The sequence below is a fragment of the Bos javanicus genome, chromosome 4, assembly GCF_032452875.1.
Source record: "Bos javanicus breed banteng chromosome 4, ARS-OSU_banteng_1.0, whole genome shotgun sequence".
NCBI classification, from domain to species: Eukaryota; Metazoa; Chordata; class Mammalia; order Artiodactyla; family Bovidae; genus Bos; species Bos javanicus.
This window is the reverse complement of record NC_083871.1, coordinates 76,768,191-76,784,292: the sequence shown is the minus strand read 5'-3', so window position 1 is coordinate 76,784,292 and position 16,102 is coordinate 76,768,191. Positions and strand designations below refer to the sequence as shown.

At 47.4% G+C, this 16,102-nt stretch overlaps 1 protein-coding gene across 1 annotated transcript; it reads left to right on the top strand.

Annotated features, from left to right (window-relative positions):
* Nucleotides 1-10,256: 10,256 nt before the first annotated feature.
* On the top strand, nucleotides 10,257-15,253 carry IGFBP1 (insulin like growth factor binding protein 1). The gene is made up of 4 exons (XM_061414403.1): nucleotides 10,257-10,725; nucleotides 12,250-12,434; nucleotides 13,553-13,681; nucleotides 14,542-15,253. Exons 1-4 carry the CDS (start codon nucleotides 10,380-10,382, stop codon nucleotides 14,671-14,673), a joined length of 792 nt encoding a protein of 263 aa, XP_061270387.1. The 5' UTR covers nucleotides 10,257-10,379; the 3' UTR covers nucleotides 14,674-15,253.
* The last annotated feature ends 849 nt before the right edge of the window (nucleotides 15,254-16,102 follow it).

Sequence of the window (16,102 nt, the reverse complement as noted above, 5' to 3'; positions counted from 1 at the left end):
CAACTAATTAGTCATTTTAGCAAGGTTGTATACAGGTTAATATACAAAAGTTGTATACAGGTTAATATACAAAAGTATACAGGTTAACATACAAAAGTCAGTCCCTTTTGAAAATAACAGCATTAAATTAATGGAATTTGAAATTAAAAACAACACCCATTAACATTAGCATTCCCCCAAAATGAAATACTTGTGTATAAATCTAACAAGATATGTATGAGATCTATATGAGGAAAACTGAAAGACTAGGGATTTCTTCAAGAAAATCAAAGATACCAAAGGAACATTTCATGCAAAGATGACCTCGATAAAGGACAGAAATGGTATGGACCTAACAGAAGCAGAAGATATTAAGAAGAGATGGCAAGAATACACAGAAGAACTGTACAAAAAAGATCTTCACGACCCAGATAATCACGATGGTGTGATCACTGACCTAGAGCCAGACATCCTGGAATGTGAAGTCAAGTGGGCCTTAGAAAGCATCACTACGAACAAAGCTAGTGGAGGTGATGGAATTCCAGTTGAGCTATTTCAAATCCTGAAAAATGATGCTGTGAAAGTGCTGCACTCAATATGCCAGCGAATTTGGAAAACTCAGCAGTGGCCACAGGACTGGAAAAGGTCAGTTTTCATTCCAATCCCAAAGAAAGGCAATGCCAAAGAATGCTCAAACTACCGCACAATTGCACTCATCTCACATGCTAGTAAAGTAACGCTCAAAATTCTCCAAGCCAGGCTTCAGCAATATGTGAACCGTGAACTTCCTGACGTTCAAGCTGGTTTTAGAAAAGGAAGAGGAACCAGAGACCAAATTGCCAACATCCGCTGGATCATAGAAAAAGCAAGAGAGTTCCAGAAAAACATCTATTTCTGCTTTATTGACTATGCCAAAGCCTTTGACTGTGTGGATCACAATAAACTGGAAAATTCTGAAAGAGATGGGAATACCAGACCACCTGACCTGCCTCTTGAGAAATTTGTATGCAGGTCAGGAAGCAACAGTTAGAACTAGACATGGAACAACAGACTGGTTCCAAATAGGAAAAGGAGTTCGTCAAGGCTGTATATTGTCACCCTGCTTATTTAACCTATATGCAGAGTACATCATGAGAAATGCTGGACTGGAAGAAACACAAGCTGGAATCAAGATTGCCGGGAGAAATATCCATAACCTCAGATATGCAGATGACATCACTCTTATGGCAGAAAGTGAAGAGGAACTCAAAAGCCTTTTGATGAAAGTGAAAGAGGAGAGTGAAAAAGTTGGCTTAAAGCTCAACATTCAGAAAATGAAGATCATGGCATCCGGTCCCACCACTTCATGGGAAATAGATGGGGAAACAGTGGAAACAGTGTCAGACTTTATTTTTCTGGGCTCCAAAATCACTGCAGATGGTGACTGCAGCCATGAAATTAAAAGATGCTTACTCATTGGAAGGAAAGTTATGACCAACCTAGATAGCATATTGAAAAGCAGAGACATTACTTTGCCAACAAAGGTCCGTCTAGTCAAGGCTATGGTTTTTCCTGTGGTCATGTATGGATGTGAGAGTTGGACTGTGAAGAAGACTGAGAGCCGAAGAATTGATGCTTTTGAACTGTGGTGTTGGAGAAGACTCTTGAGAGTCCCTTGGACTGCAAGGAGAGCCAACCAGTCCATTCTGAAGGAGATCAGCCCTGGGATTTCTTTGGAAAGAATGATGCTAAAGCTGAAACTCCAGTACTTTGGCCACCTCATGCGAAGAGTTGACTCATTGGAAAAGACCCTGATGCTGGGAGGGATTGGAGGCAGGAGGAGAAGGGGACGACAGAGGATGAGATGGCTGGATGGCATCACTGACTCAATGGACGTGAGTCTGAGTGAACTCCGGGAGTTGCTGAGGGACAGGGAGGCCTGGTGTGCTGTGATTCATGGGGTCGCAAAGAGTCAGACATGACTGAGCGACTGATCTGATCTGATCTGATAAAACTCTGATGAACGAGATTAAAGAAAAATTTAATAAATAATTTAATAAAATTAATAATGGAATTTAATCATGGATAGGAAGACTCAATATTGTCAAGATGTCAGTTCTTCCCTACTTCAACTATGGACTCAAGACAATACCAATAAAATCACTAAGTTACTTTGTAGATGTCGACAAACTGATTCTAAATTTTATATGGACAGGAAAAAGACTCAGAATAGCTAACACAATATTGATGAAGAACAAAGTTGGAAGACTGACATTACAGGACTTCAAGATTTATTATAAATCTACAGTAAATAGATTATAATGTATTTGAATTAATAGACAAACAAGGCAATGCAGAAGTTTAGGGAGTCCAAAATAGAGCCCCATTAATACCATCAACTGGTCTTGTACAAAAGACCAAGGCTAATACAATATAGTAAGATAATTTTTTCAACACATGGTGCTGGAACAACTACACATCTACAAGCAAAAAAATAAAAATAAAAAATCTAGACACAGGTTTACATTCTTTGCAGAAATTAACTCAAAATAGATCACAGAACTAAATGTAAAATGCAAAACTATAAATTCTTAGAAGATGATCTAGGAGAAAACCTGGATGACCTTGGATATGGTGATGGCTTTTTCAGATACAACACTAAACACATGATACATGAAAACAAAAATCCGTAAGCTTTACTTCAATAAAATTAAAAACTTTGGATCTGAGAAAGTAAATGTCAAGAGAATGAGGAGAAAACCCACAGACTGGGAGAAAATATTTGCAAAAGACAAATCTAATAAAGGACTGTTAGATAAAATGCTAAAAGAACCCTTAAAACTTAAAAATAAGAAAACAACTTAATTAATAACGGTCAAAGGCCTTACGAGACACATCCACAAAGAGGATAAACAGATGGTAACTGAGCACATGGAAAAAATGCTACACTTCATATTTCATCTGGGAAATGAAAATAACGACAGAGAGATACAACCACACAACTATTAGAATGACCCAAATCCACATATCGACAATACCAACTGATGAAGATGTGTGGAGCAAAAGAACGCTTGTTTACTCCTAGTAAGGGCATCCACAGATGTTCACTCTCTAATGTGGCTGAGACCCTTCCCCCTGTGATGTACACACTTGATGTGGGTAACTGCTAGAGATTGTAATGTAGGAGGCCGTTGCCTACTTTTGTGCCCAGGGTCCCTGCCCTTTGCCCAGGTCAGAGAATTAGCAGAGTTGAGCAACCTCATGCCTGGTAGGCGTGAGTAAAACAGCACATTGTTGCCACATTGTGTGTGTGGGAGAGGTCCTGCTGCCGTTGGGCTGGTTGGATGGGGTTTGGTGAGGGGGATCCTGAATGTTTGAGGTTGACTGATGGGCCCATAGACATATTAAGGTCTTTGTGTGGATAAGTATATAAGGTCTTGGGCCCATATGATGGGCCCATATGATGGGCCCATAGACATATAAGGTCTTTGTGTGGATAAGTGGGGAGGTAGACCTACTGAGGGATGTCATGGGGCCAGTCTGGTGCAGCAGTCTGTCCTACTCATAGAAGTCATGGACACTTTATCCATCTATGTAACCACAGGCCTCATTGCCAAGAAATGACCATCAACGCTTAACCCCACAGTATGATGCCTAATGTAGCAGAGAGGCTACTGATTTCCCACAGCTCATGCAGGGGTCTGGGGAAGACTCTTCCTTTGTACACGGGGCAGTGAAGTCTTGCTGGAAATGACTCACACAGCTTGTCTGCGCTGAGCAGTAGAACTGAGACCAGAGGGCCCAGGTCTCTTGGGTCCTTCCAAGATCTCTCCATAGCCCCATGCAGCCCACCCCACCCACTTCCAGCAACGTTCTATCCTTTGCCTCTTCCCCAGAACTTTCCATTCCCAGCTTCTCATGGGGTGGTTTTGAATGGGAGTGGGATGCAGGGAGTTTTCTAAACCTGTGCCATCAAACTTTAGTGAGCCTCAGGGTCCTCTGGAGAGCTTGTGAAAACAGGACCAGCCCCCACCACAGAGGTTCTGAGTTAGTGTCTGGGTGAGGCCTGAGGATAAGCATTTTTATCCAGACTCAGGTGATGTGAGACTAGTCTAGACCACGACTGAGGCTCCTGGTGCAGGAGGAGGGTGGGGAATGATCACCCTTGAACACCGCCCGTGTGCTTGGCACTTGTATTGAAGCCCCCATGTCACTCCAAATGGGAATGCAGGATGGGTGGCCTGCCAAAGCAGAGTAAACCCTGGTCTTTCCGTTGGGGCCCTTGGGCACTGGCCCTGCCTGGGCATTCTGTTTGAGCTCCTGTGTTTGGGATCTGGGCTGTGTTGACGTGACAAGAGTAAGGTTTACTTTTCCACTTTGACTAGCTGGGGGAGTAGACTCGTCCTCAGTCTGTGGAGCGGTGTCCTTCATTGCTTAGGAGCTGGCCAGCAGGCCAGGCCTTTGCAAGATTTACATCATTCAGTGTGTCGATCGATTGGGAACACAACAGAACATCTTTTTGTTTTTTTTCCCCCAGGTTAAAAACAACTTCCCTTCGAGGATCCCCTGGATTGCAGCACTCTCCCTTTGAAAGCCTGGTTTTGCCCTTGATCTTTGCATTGTTTTTCAAAGCAGGGATTGCCCAATTTTCCGGCTGCTGGTGAGTAAGCAGCATGCGGTGTGAAGGCAGAATTGGAAACAGTGGGTGACGGAAGGCCCCACACAGTTTCATCATCCAGGGAGTACCTCTGCTCTGTGAATACACGCTGCGGCCGAGAATGGTGGTGACAGCTTACATTTGTTTAGGGCTGACTCTGCCAGCCTCTGCATTATCCCCATTTTGCAGACAAGGAAACTGAGGCCCAGGGAGGTTACACAATATGCTGGACATGAAATTCAAGGTGTCAGCACAGGTGGGCTTGCTGGGGGGCTCCCATGCCTGCCTGTTAGGGGCTGATGAAACTCTCAGAGATGGGTTCTTGGAGCTGCAACCAGAGATGGTGTGCTGTAAATTGTTATGAAATGATCAGCAAAGATGCTGTGTGCAGCCCCATTCAGGTCCTATCTCCTGGGGCCACTTGGAAAGACTGCCCGGGTTATGTGGGCTCCTTTGCTTTTCTGCAATGGAAACAGTGGTTTCCTTTCCTCTGCAGGCAGAAAATTTACAATGGCGGGTAGGGAAGTGGACTGCAAGGCATCTTTGGCATTTTGCCTAATTGATAAAATACAAATTCCACAGCCAGCTCTGAAAACTTCCCACATATATCCCTAAAGCTGCTTTTCACCCCTGTCCCCCGCCCCCAGATACACTCCCAGTTGCCCTTGTAGGCACAGACAGTATTGACCCTTCCTTACATCAAATGTCTCTATGTGATTTGGCATGAAGGGTGCCAGCTTTGATTTGGGCAAAGGGGGCTTCCCTCCTGCTGGTGTGATAAGCCCTACTTCTAGGGCTCCTGGGGAGGACCCCTGCCAACTCTGGCAAGCACAGCCTGGTGCCAGGTACACACCGTGCACGTATAGGAAGTCACAGCTCTCCATTCCCCCACCACTCTCTGCTCTCCATGCCCTGCCTCCAGTTGAGCCTGGCTGTTGGATTCTACAGTCCTTGGGAGGATGGGCTGGGCCATCTGTTAGTGTCCCAGGTATGGATGGGGCAGGGGCCTCTGGGAGCCTGTCCCTTGCCCACCCAGCCTGTCAGGAGGCACACGGGTAAATGTAGGTTTATGTAGCTCTTTGGTATCCCTGTAACCCACTATCACACTCTTTGGAAGTGCAGAGGGGGGCAGAAAGCGTCTCAGGGGAGAGGAGCTTCAGGTGGGCCCTGGAGGATGGAAAAGGAGCAGGAAGGAGTTCTGGGTGTCAGGAAGAGCAGGACTAATACCATGAAGATTAGGGTGATAGGGAGATGTGGGTGGGGGCATGAGGAAAATTTGAGCACGGAGAACAGCAAGAAGAAAGTCATGAAGATATGACAGTAATTTTCTTTTTTTTCCATGGGTGTGGGGAGGGGAGATCTTAAGCCTGGAAAATGAGCAGGGGTTTGCAGGGCTGAGAAGACGGGAGGTGGGTTGAGGTTCCAAGGCTACAACACTTAAGGAGGGGTTCCCTCTCTGGCCCACTCTATACCTCAGGGCCTCTGTCAGGAGTGCCTCCTCATGCTAACAGAGGCCAGACCCTGGGAGTCAGACCACAGGGGGCATGGAAGGCCTGTCCTGGCTGTGGATGTCGGCCAGTGGGCAGCGGGACCTGGCATCCAGGATGCACCCAGAAATGAGCACAGGAGCAGCCACCTCTCGACCTGCCAGGGGAGGGCAGCTCATCCTCACAGGACAGAGGGACAAGTGGTCTGCACAGGCCTCGAGGAAGGGCCCTGTCCATTTGTGTTGATGTGGTCGGGAGCAGGGAGACCTCTCTCTCTGGGTTGATGGCCATTTGGTTTACTGCTGCTATGAGGCAAGCTGGGGAAATGTTTGGGAAATCGATCAGCCAGGAGAGGAATTTCCGTGAATTTCCACTACGTGCAGGGTGACTGAGACCTCAGAGAGGGAGGGAGGGATCTCACTGGGCAAACGCACAACTGGGTGAACTGTCCAGGGCTGGCAAACTGCCAGGCACACAGGAGGCAGGCCCCAGATATTTACTGTATGATTCTCTCTTTCATGTGTGTCATTAAGAAGACATTTCTTTTAAAAAAGAAGGAATATAATTGCTTTACAATGTTGTGTTAGTTTCTGTTGTACAATGAAGTGAATCAGCCATATGCATACATATATCCCCTCCCTTTTGGACCTCCCTCCCACCCTACCAGCATCCTACCCCTCTAGGCATCACAGAGCCCCAAGCTGAGCTTCCTGTGCTTTATAGCAGGGTCCTATTATCCCAGCCTCCCAATTCATCCCACCTTCCCCACTGTGTCCACATGTCCATTCTCAATGTCTGTGTTTCTAATCCTGCTTTGGAAATAGGTTTCAAGTGGGTACTCTAATTCTACATTGAGGAGGTCAGAGAGAAACTTCAGAGCACAGATTCTTTGGGGGAAATAAAATCCTTTAGGAACTCACCTCAAAAATAATGTTATAAAACTCAGAACTGTTGTCAGCTCCTGAACCAGAAACTGTAAAAATATGACCAAAATGACCGTGAACTTCCGATTGCAATATTTTTTTCCCCACAAACCTTAATTTTATTGTTGTTGAGGAGATGCTGGGGGCAAGGATAAGTGTGTGTGTGACAATTTCCTGATACAGTAGTGGCAGACACAAGGCAAGTACCTTGGTGAGGGCCACAGAGCCAGTGAAATGGCTGGAAAAAGATCTAGTGAGTTAATTTTAACTTGGTTCTTCTTGAGGTGGGGCTTCCCTGGTGGCACTAGTGGTAAAGAACCTGCTTGCCAATGCAGGTATATATAAGAGGTATGAATTCGATCCCTGGGTCGGGACGATTCCCTTAGAGAAGGAAACAGCAAACCACTCAAGTATTCTTGCCTGGAGAATCCAATGGAAAGAGGAGCCTGGCAGGCTATAGTTCATGGGGTTGCATAGATTTGGACAGGACTTGCCGGGGTCCAGCCCCGGCTGATCCAGGGAGTTAGAAGCGGGGATGGCGTCAGCGAGGATCAGGATACAATAGCTTCAATTAGATATTAATTAGAGTGGTAAAGAGTAATAGAATGAGGATAGCTTAGTAGGAAAATTCAGTGGAGAAAAGAGGCTGAGTAGCTTGGTTTATGCAGGAGACCAATAAAACTTCAAGACAAGAAGTTTGCACCACTTATGTAGGCCGCAGGCGTCCTTCTGTTCTCCCGAAGGAGAGGAGACCCTGAGGCCTCCCCGGTCGGGTCTTAGAAGCCCAGGCAAAATTAGTAAGTTTGGTGGGTTCCGTGCTCCAGATGGAGACTCAACCAGAGTTTGAGAGAGAGAGCGACATGGGGAGACCAGTATTTCCAGAAATTGATCCCAATTCTTTATTTTCCATGGTCTACTTTTATACACTGAGATGTTATGCAAAAGTCACACGGGGTCAGCAGTCCTGACTTATCAAAGTCAGGTGCTTCATACAAATGTATACAGAAGTCTTAGGGGTGTTACATCATCTTCTGGCCAGGGGGGCCTGCTGACAATTTATGACCCTCTCCTTGTGACAGCGGTCAGTCAACCAGGACACTTATTTCTCCAGGGGTGATTATTCTTAAAACAGACGCCACCCAAATAAAGTTACATTCCTATAGGGTGAGGGTGTAGTGGGTTTTAGTTAAGGAAAGAATTTACTTAGCCTAAGATCTAACGTGATTAATATCAAAGGTTAATACTTATTTCTTCTATATATTCATTAATGTGTATAAGGGCAGGGGATGTGGAGACTTAGCAACAAACATTGGCTCAACAAATGAAAAACCCTTCACCAATACAATTTCTAATCAGCCCACTATACTTATACTAATGGTTTTCTAACTTTTCTAAGGAACCTGTTTTTAGAAGGTTTAAAGCATCTTATGCCTCTCATGGTTGGGAGGCTGTGAGCAATCACATGTGGCCAGACAAGCCTGTCAGGCAGGCTAGAGAACCTTCAGAGGAGTTTGTAGGTTAAAACACTCTTGTCACGCCCAGGAGTTTTTATTAACTGGAGCTCTAAGTTAACTCCTTCTCTGAAAGAGGTGGTGGGGGACAGCCCCCCCGTAAAGTCAGAGGTGTAGGTGAGAGCACAAAGTAGTAAAGTAGGCAGGCTCTGGTTATGGGGGTAGATGCTCGAGGATTTCCAGGGGGACTCCTGAGACTCGATCCCACCTTTGCATATGTCGAGCCTCCTTCCTCATGACCTTTGCCACGGGCGGAGTGCCTCACGCTGGCCCCCAACAAGGACTGGAGTGTCTTAGCACGCAAGATTCCTGAGATAGATAATATAACTGATAATGTAAGGACCTGATTATACCAAATAATGTAGTATTTACTAGATAATGTGAATCCAGAGGGCTAAAAAAAGAGTGTGAAGGGAAGACCAGTCTCTTCCTCAGTCGCCTAATTTCGCACCTTCCCCTGCAAGGCGGGCCAATTTCTTACACATTCTTCTTAAAATAGTCCATACATTTAAAATCACAATGGCACACACATTCACTTTACTTGTTTGTGCACAAACAATAGCATATTCTGTGCCTTCCTATTTTTACTTGCCTTGGAAATTTTACTTGCCTAATCTTACAGACCTTGGAGATTTTTCTCTCTCAGTAAATATAGAACTGCCTTTTTCTTCTCAATAGCTACCTGGTTTCCAAGGACTGGGTGCCAGAGAGAGTGCCTGGTGTCTGGATGGGAGCAGGGCCATTTCTCACTGTCTCGGAAGCTACAGTGACATTTTTCTTTCCATCTAAAAGGATATCTAGAGACAGGAATTTTAACGAGAGAGAAAGCCATGAACATCGACTCCTGATAAAAATCTGATCTGAGGCTGAAAGGCAGAGGAAACTGGGGTCTGCGCTCAGTTACTTAGCCTCGGCCCTGTCTCTCTCTCTCTCTTTTTTTTTTTTTAACTTAATTTTCTTTTTTTGGCCACACCATGCGGTGTGTGGGAATTTAGTTCCCCAAACAGGGACAGAACAGGTGCCCTCTGCAATGGAAGTGCAGAGTCTTAACCACTGGACCACCAGGGGAGTCCTCAGCCCTTCTCTTAATGGCTCTGAGTCCTACTCTCTGGAAGCTCTGTTAACTGGGCTTTGGGGGCTATGGTGAGACTGCGGAGCTTGGCATCAGTCCTGGGAGGTACTGTCCCTTTCCTTCCTTCTTTCCTCCTGAGAAAGGCTCTAAAGACAGCAATTGAGGGGCCTGTTCGTCTTTTTCCTGCAGAAGCAGAAACAGTTCCGGCTTTGCTACTGAGAAACAAGGCTTTCAAAGACTTAGGTTCAAAGCGCTCCTTCCTATTCCCGGGCCTTGATTTCCCCACTTGAAAACTGGCCAGTGGGCTGGCCTTGTCCAACTCATCTCTCCTGCTTTCCTTAGGTCGTCCAGGGAGCACTGGCAGGCTCAATCTGAAGACATCCCTTGAACAAAACAAGCAAGCGCCATCCATCACGTGGCTGTGCGCTCCTGGCTGGAATTGCACTTTGGCTCCGGGTCTGAACCTTAACAACAGGACAAACAGTCTGAAACGTGCACCGTTTGCCCTCCTTCCACCCACGGTTTGCGCAGGGCTGTGCACGTACAAACAAACAAACTTGTTTTGAACACTGCCCTAGAGCACGCGGCGCTGCCAATCATTAACCGCTGGTTGAGGCGGCCCAGCCCGCGCCCTTCAAAAGGCGCACGCGGTGCTCAGCGAGCATCGGCCACCGCTCCTGCGCCACCGCCACCACTCAGGCAGCATCCGCCAACCGAGCCGCCCCTACCGCCCAGTGAGCGCCGGTTCCTGTCTGCCACCCACCGCTGGCGATGCCCGAAGTCCTTGCTGTCCGAGCCTGGCCGCTGCTGCTATCGCTGGCCGTTCAGCTCGGCGCGACGGTCGGAGCTCCCCAACCCTGGCGCTGTGCGCCCTGCTCCGCCGAGAGGATGGCGCTCTGCCCTCCCGTGCCCGCCTCCTGCCCGGAACTCACCCGGTCCGCGGGCTGCGGCTGCTGCCCGATGTGCGCCCTGCCTCTCGGAGCCGCATGCGGTGTGGCCACTGCTCGCTGCGCTCGCGGGCTCAGCTGCCGCGCCCTCCCGGGGGAGCCCAGGCCCCTGCACGCCCTCACCCGAGGCCAGGGCGCCTGCATGACCACGCCCAGCGATGAGGCTACAGGTACTACCTGGGTTCCTCCCCTGGGACAGATGGGGTAGGAGGCTCGGGCAAGGCAGGGAAGGGTGCTCCACCAAAGCCAGTAGAGAGCAAACCCGGCCAAGCTCAGAGCTTACAGCCAAAGCATGGAAGGGGAAAGGGTTTTAAGTCGCCCAGATGAACTCTATTGTTGTGTGGTCCTGCAGGGGCGCTCAGGATTAGGAGGACACACACAGCTTGGTGAGAGAGTGGGGAGGGAGCCCAGACCCCCCTTGGCAGCCCACTGATCTATAGAAACCTGGACAGGAGAAAGGAGGGAGGTCATGGGGATGCCCAGGCAGTGGGTGCCACTCCAGGTGCCCCTGGCTCTCCTCTTTGCCATTTTCCAGAAGGCGTGCAGTGGGAGCCCATCCTGCTGACCTCCGGGGAAGTGTTTGGAATGTCCTTTGTAATATACGTCCTGTGCAGACCGTTATGTGCTTACCAGATGTTTACAGAACATAATGCGAAAGTTTAGGTTAAAAACATCACTTGCATTCATTGCCATAGAAAAACGGTGTTTGATATGTGTGCCGCCTGCTCAGAACTTGACAGTTAGAGCTTTCCTGAATTTAGCAGTGATTTATTTGTAGTGGGAAGCAGAGGAAATACCCCCTTCTCTACCCTCTCTCCCTACCTCCCTGTCCCGGCAGCTGCGTGTCCAGTGTGGTTCTGTGATTCTTGGAGCCATTCTATGGCTCTTTGTCCTGATGGGGATCTGCTGGAGGGGAGATGGTTTTTCTTCTGGTTCTCTGCCTTCAGAGTCAATGAAATAGAGTCATCTCCGTGGCCCTCAAAGGATAGGGCACCCCCACTCCAGGGGAGTCCCACAGGAGAGCCAGTTCTCCATCATTCTGTCCATGTACCAAACCCAAACCTTAGGACTCTCTGTGTGAAATCTGGTGACCCTCTCTCCTCTTTCCAGGGTTGCAAAGAAGTCACTTTGACTGTGGGAAGGCAGAGTCCCTGGAAAAGAAGAGGGTAGAACTGCAGTCTAGACCCCACCTCTGAATGAACCCTACCACCTGTTCATAGGGAATTACTAAAATGTCCATTTTATGGATGGGAAAGAAGAGGATGGGGTGAGGCTTTGAATTGTGGTTTAGTCGCTAGTCATGTCCAACTCTTGCAACCCCATGGGCTGTAGCCCACCAGGCTCCTCTGTCCATGGGATTGTCCAGGCAGTATTGGAGTGGGTTGCCATTTCCTTCTCTATTTGAACTGTAACCCATGGCTTTCTCAGGGCTCTTCCCAGGCTTTGACAAATGTGCATTTGGCCACATTAGAAGCAGAATCACAGGGCACTCTTGCCTTTGGTATTACTGTTGGGTTACCCCTCTACCCCAAAACCACTAAAAGTTCCTTTAAAGATGAAGTAGGCAAAACTCTGGGTCAGTATGCCCATCCTGTCCCCATTTGGTTTTGTGGAAAGGGAAGCAACTTCAGGGGGTCACAAATGCAGATGCTTCGGTGAGGGGGGCTCATGGGCTTTTGTTTTTCCATTTTCAGATACAAAAGACACCACCAGCCCAGAGAATGTGTCCCCAGAGAGCTCAGAGATAACTCAGGAGCAGCTTCTGGACAATTTCCACTTGATGGCCGAGTCCAGTGAGGACCTGCCCATCCTCTGGAATGCCATCAGTAATTATGAGAGCTTGAGGGCTCTTGAGATCAGTGACGTCAAGAAGTGGAAGGTGAGACCCTTGAAGCAGGTGGAACCTCTAGCTTGAACCTGCTGGGCCCTGCCAGTTTGGTCCTGAGCCCTGGCGAGAAGCACATACTTCCCCAAAGCCTAGCAGACATTTCTCAGTTTCAACAAAGGAACCTTCTGGATAGAAAGAAAATGCAGTCCATGCTGTGCAACTTTCGATGCATTACTTCATGTCTCTGAGGTCATCTCTAAAATAAGGATGTCAGACTAGCAGTGTCTAAAGAGCACTAAGCTGTTCTTATCTTCCGCTCCGGTCGCATCTTCTTCCCCACTTTTAAGAAATTGTGTTAAAATATTCATAACACAAAAGTTAGGCCTTTAACCATCTTAAAGTATAAAGTCTACTGGCTTTAAGTACATTCACATTATTCTTCCACTGTCTCCACTGTCCATCTTGAGAACCTTTTCATCTTCCCAAATGAAAACTCTGTCCCCATTAAACACAAACTCCGGGTGGCATCTTAATTGGTGTCTGTTTTCAGTTCTACCACTTGAGGGCGACAAAGAATCAGAGTTGGAGTGAGGGTTCATTTGTGAAACCAAAAATCTCTTCTGTAAACAGGCATCCTCAGAGAAGTGAGGATTGAACTGTTTTCTAGGCACTTCAGAGTTTCATCTGGAAATGATAACAATAGGGAAAAGTTCATCCTTATTTCAGATTGTTCAAATGAATACCTTAATCCTCAATGAATTTGGCTTACGTGAACTAACCTGGTAGAGGAAAGTTGTACAAAATTTAGAAGCCTCTGCTACTAAGTTCTCCATTCACAAAGTTGTGCCCAGATGACTGGTGGCAGAATTATCCATGGTGGGGAGGGGAGGCAGGAGAGTCGGAGAGCTCATGGGGTTAGTGATGCTCTTGACTCCTTTAGGTGCTTAGCAAATGTTCAGGAGGGAGGGCATGGGGTTCCCATCTTTTATGTTAACAATTCAGGACAGAGATTAGCCACCTTCCTTCTACAGGTGAGAGAGTGAGGTCCAGGGAAGGCGAGTCCAGGCCTGTGCTCAGAGCCCACACAAAACCTTCTGCATTCACTCCTCACCTCCACTTGAGGCTGACAGTACACTGTCCTTTATCCCAATGTCAATTTATCCTTTTAGGAGCCCTGCCAGCGAGAACTCTACAAAGTGCTGGACAGATTAGCCAGGGAGCAGCAGAAGGCAGGAGACAAACTTTACAAATTTTATCTGCCAAACTGCAACAAGAATGGATTCTATCACAGCAAACAGGTATGTGCATCCTCATAGGATGGGCCCTGCTACTCACACATCTGCTAAGCCAGTCTTTCAGTGAACAGGGTGTCCAGCTCCAAGTAAGCACCGTGAAGCCCCATAACTGATCATATCATGTAAGACTGATTTCTCTGGGACTAGGAGCCACTAGCCCCTGGGAGCCTGAAGATCAGCTTGGTGCTTACAGTCAGTGGGGGACACGAGACTCAGGGGTCCTGGGCTGAGCATTATTCCGTCATCCAGCAAGTATGAGCAGGTGGGGACCTTCACAGGCCCCTCAGGATCTCAGTTTCTCACCATAATAGAGAGGAAGGGGACAATTCTACTTAGGAAAATGATTATCTGCTTTGACATCTCTCACATTTTTCTCCCTACAAAGGAAAATAAATGAACTTTCTAATTCAATACAATAGCATTGTTTCTTGGATAATAAATGAGATTAACAAACCAAGACCTAATTTTGAAGAGCAGTTTCAGACTCAGTGAAGCCCAGATTCTGTGAATATTTCTGGAGGAAACTGAGGACCAGGAAGTGCTTTGTAACAGATGAGGAATTTGTCAGGGAAGGTCTGCCGTGCACGGACGGGCTCCCTCTGGGCTCAGCAGCTCTGACGTATGGGCTGTGAAGCAGACAGCTGCACACGTGCTATACCATTCAACACACACCTGACGTCCTTATTGCACTGGCCGCTTGATCTTTGCTTCCATTGTGATGTCGGATTTGCCCTCAGTCATGCTCACAGCCAGTTTGGTGGGGGCGGGGTTGCTCACGGTTGGTTCTCAGCTGGGCAGCACGGAACTCCCCCTCCCCTCAGCTTCCCTGGGCCTGCTCTTGACCTTGCTCCTTCTCTTTGCAGTGTGAGACGTCGCTGGAGGGAGAGCCTGGGCTCTGTTGGTGTGTCTACCCTTGGAGTGGGAAGAGGATCTTGGGGTCTGTGGCCGTCAGAGGGGACCCCAAATGCCAACAGTATTTTAACTTACAGAACTGAAAACAGATGCAATATGATCGAATTCTGGCACGTGAAATATTTAAGTACATAGTATATTTATACTCTGAAATACACACACACTTTTATATAGAGAGATGTATATGTATATATATGTAGGAATTACTTTTTTATACTCCACATACTACTTGTAGTTTATTTATTCACCATAAATTTATTTTTTCTACACAGTAACTTGTGTTATATTAATTTATATATCATGAAACACTTCCCATCATGTTGTATGTAAATACTTGTATTTTAGCTCTTCAGGGGTTCATGCTTCTGTCTTAAAGAGCATAGGAAAATACTGCCTAGCAAGTAGCAATGATTTTTTTTCAAGTGGTTCAATGGAGGATGTTTAAGCTGCATGTAAGAATGATTTACTTTATTTACCATGTCTAGCGTAAATTGGCAGGGAAACTTAAATGTTGATTATGTAGTCAAAGTTACATGTGATGATGTCATTAAATGTTAAAATATGCATTGGGTATATTGTCAAACATGGGAACACAGTGTAAACATTGGAATAAATGTCCCATCCTGGAACATTGCTACCGTGGTGGACCTTGGTTGAACATAATTCTTCCTTCCTGAATCCCTTCCGTCCTCCAGCCTGCCCCTTCCTTGTGCAGCATTGGTGATTACAGTCTGCAGGCTTCTTGCTCCCACAGCTGGCAGGTCTGCTCTGCCCACCCCGCTACCCCGGGCACCCTTCCCTTTGCAAGCCCTAACCTCTCCACTAGCTCTTCCCCTTCCTCTTGAAAACAGCCCAGGGTTTCTCCCATCTTCGGTGCAAGATAGAATCACTTCCTTAACCTCCCCCTCACCTGTCTGTTCCCTGACTCTGCCCAGACCCTGTCCCCTGCAGGCTCCAGTGGTGTCCTCCATGATGGCACCGTTTGCCCCTCTGTCTGCCTGACTAAGCCCTGAGCTCACAGCGTGAGTCCTCTGTTTTGTGGATTTCTTTCTTTCTTTAACTATTCTCTGCTTGCTTTTCCTGACACCGCCCCTTCCTCATTCCTGCCTGCCCTGCTGACTGCTCCTTCCTTGTCTCCTCTGGATGGGCATCTCATCGCTCCTAGTGGATCCCACCAGGTCCCTACCTGGTCTGGGCTCCCCATCTTGGGTCTGCCCCTTCACTCTCTGACCCCATGTCTGCTACCCTCCCTCTGCCCGGTCCCCAGGGCTCCCTGTGAACTCAGCTCTCAGACTCATCATTTAAATTGTACCAGTCAGTCTGATGTGAGTCAACCATAGATAGCCTCATCCCACCCTGGTAAAAGTGTACAGCATCGTGGTCCCCATTATCCCACGATGGCAGTGGAAGCATTCTCAGCACTTGAGCCCTCATGAAACCCCTGTAGGACCCAGCTTGAGGGCCTGACTTGGGAGCAGAGCTGGGGGAAGGTGGACTTCCCTTCCCATGACG

What these genes read in the sequence shown, in the direction of transcription:
- IGFBP1 (XM_061414403.1), top strand. Translation starts at nt 10,380, where the DNA reads ATGCCCGAAGTCCTTGCTGTCCGAGCCTGGCCGCTGCTGCTATCGCTG. An exon ending in GCCCAGCGATGAGGCTACAG is followed by an intron (nt 10,726 to 12,249) that starts GTACTACCTGGG and finishes TTCCATTTTCAG; the next exon opens with ATACAAAAGACACCACCAGC. An exon ending in GTGACGTCAAGAAGTGGAAG is followed by an intron (nt 12,435 to 13,552) that starts GTGAGACCCTTG and finishes TTATCCTTTTAG; the next exon opens with GAGCCCTGCCAGCGAGAACT.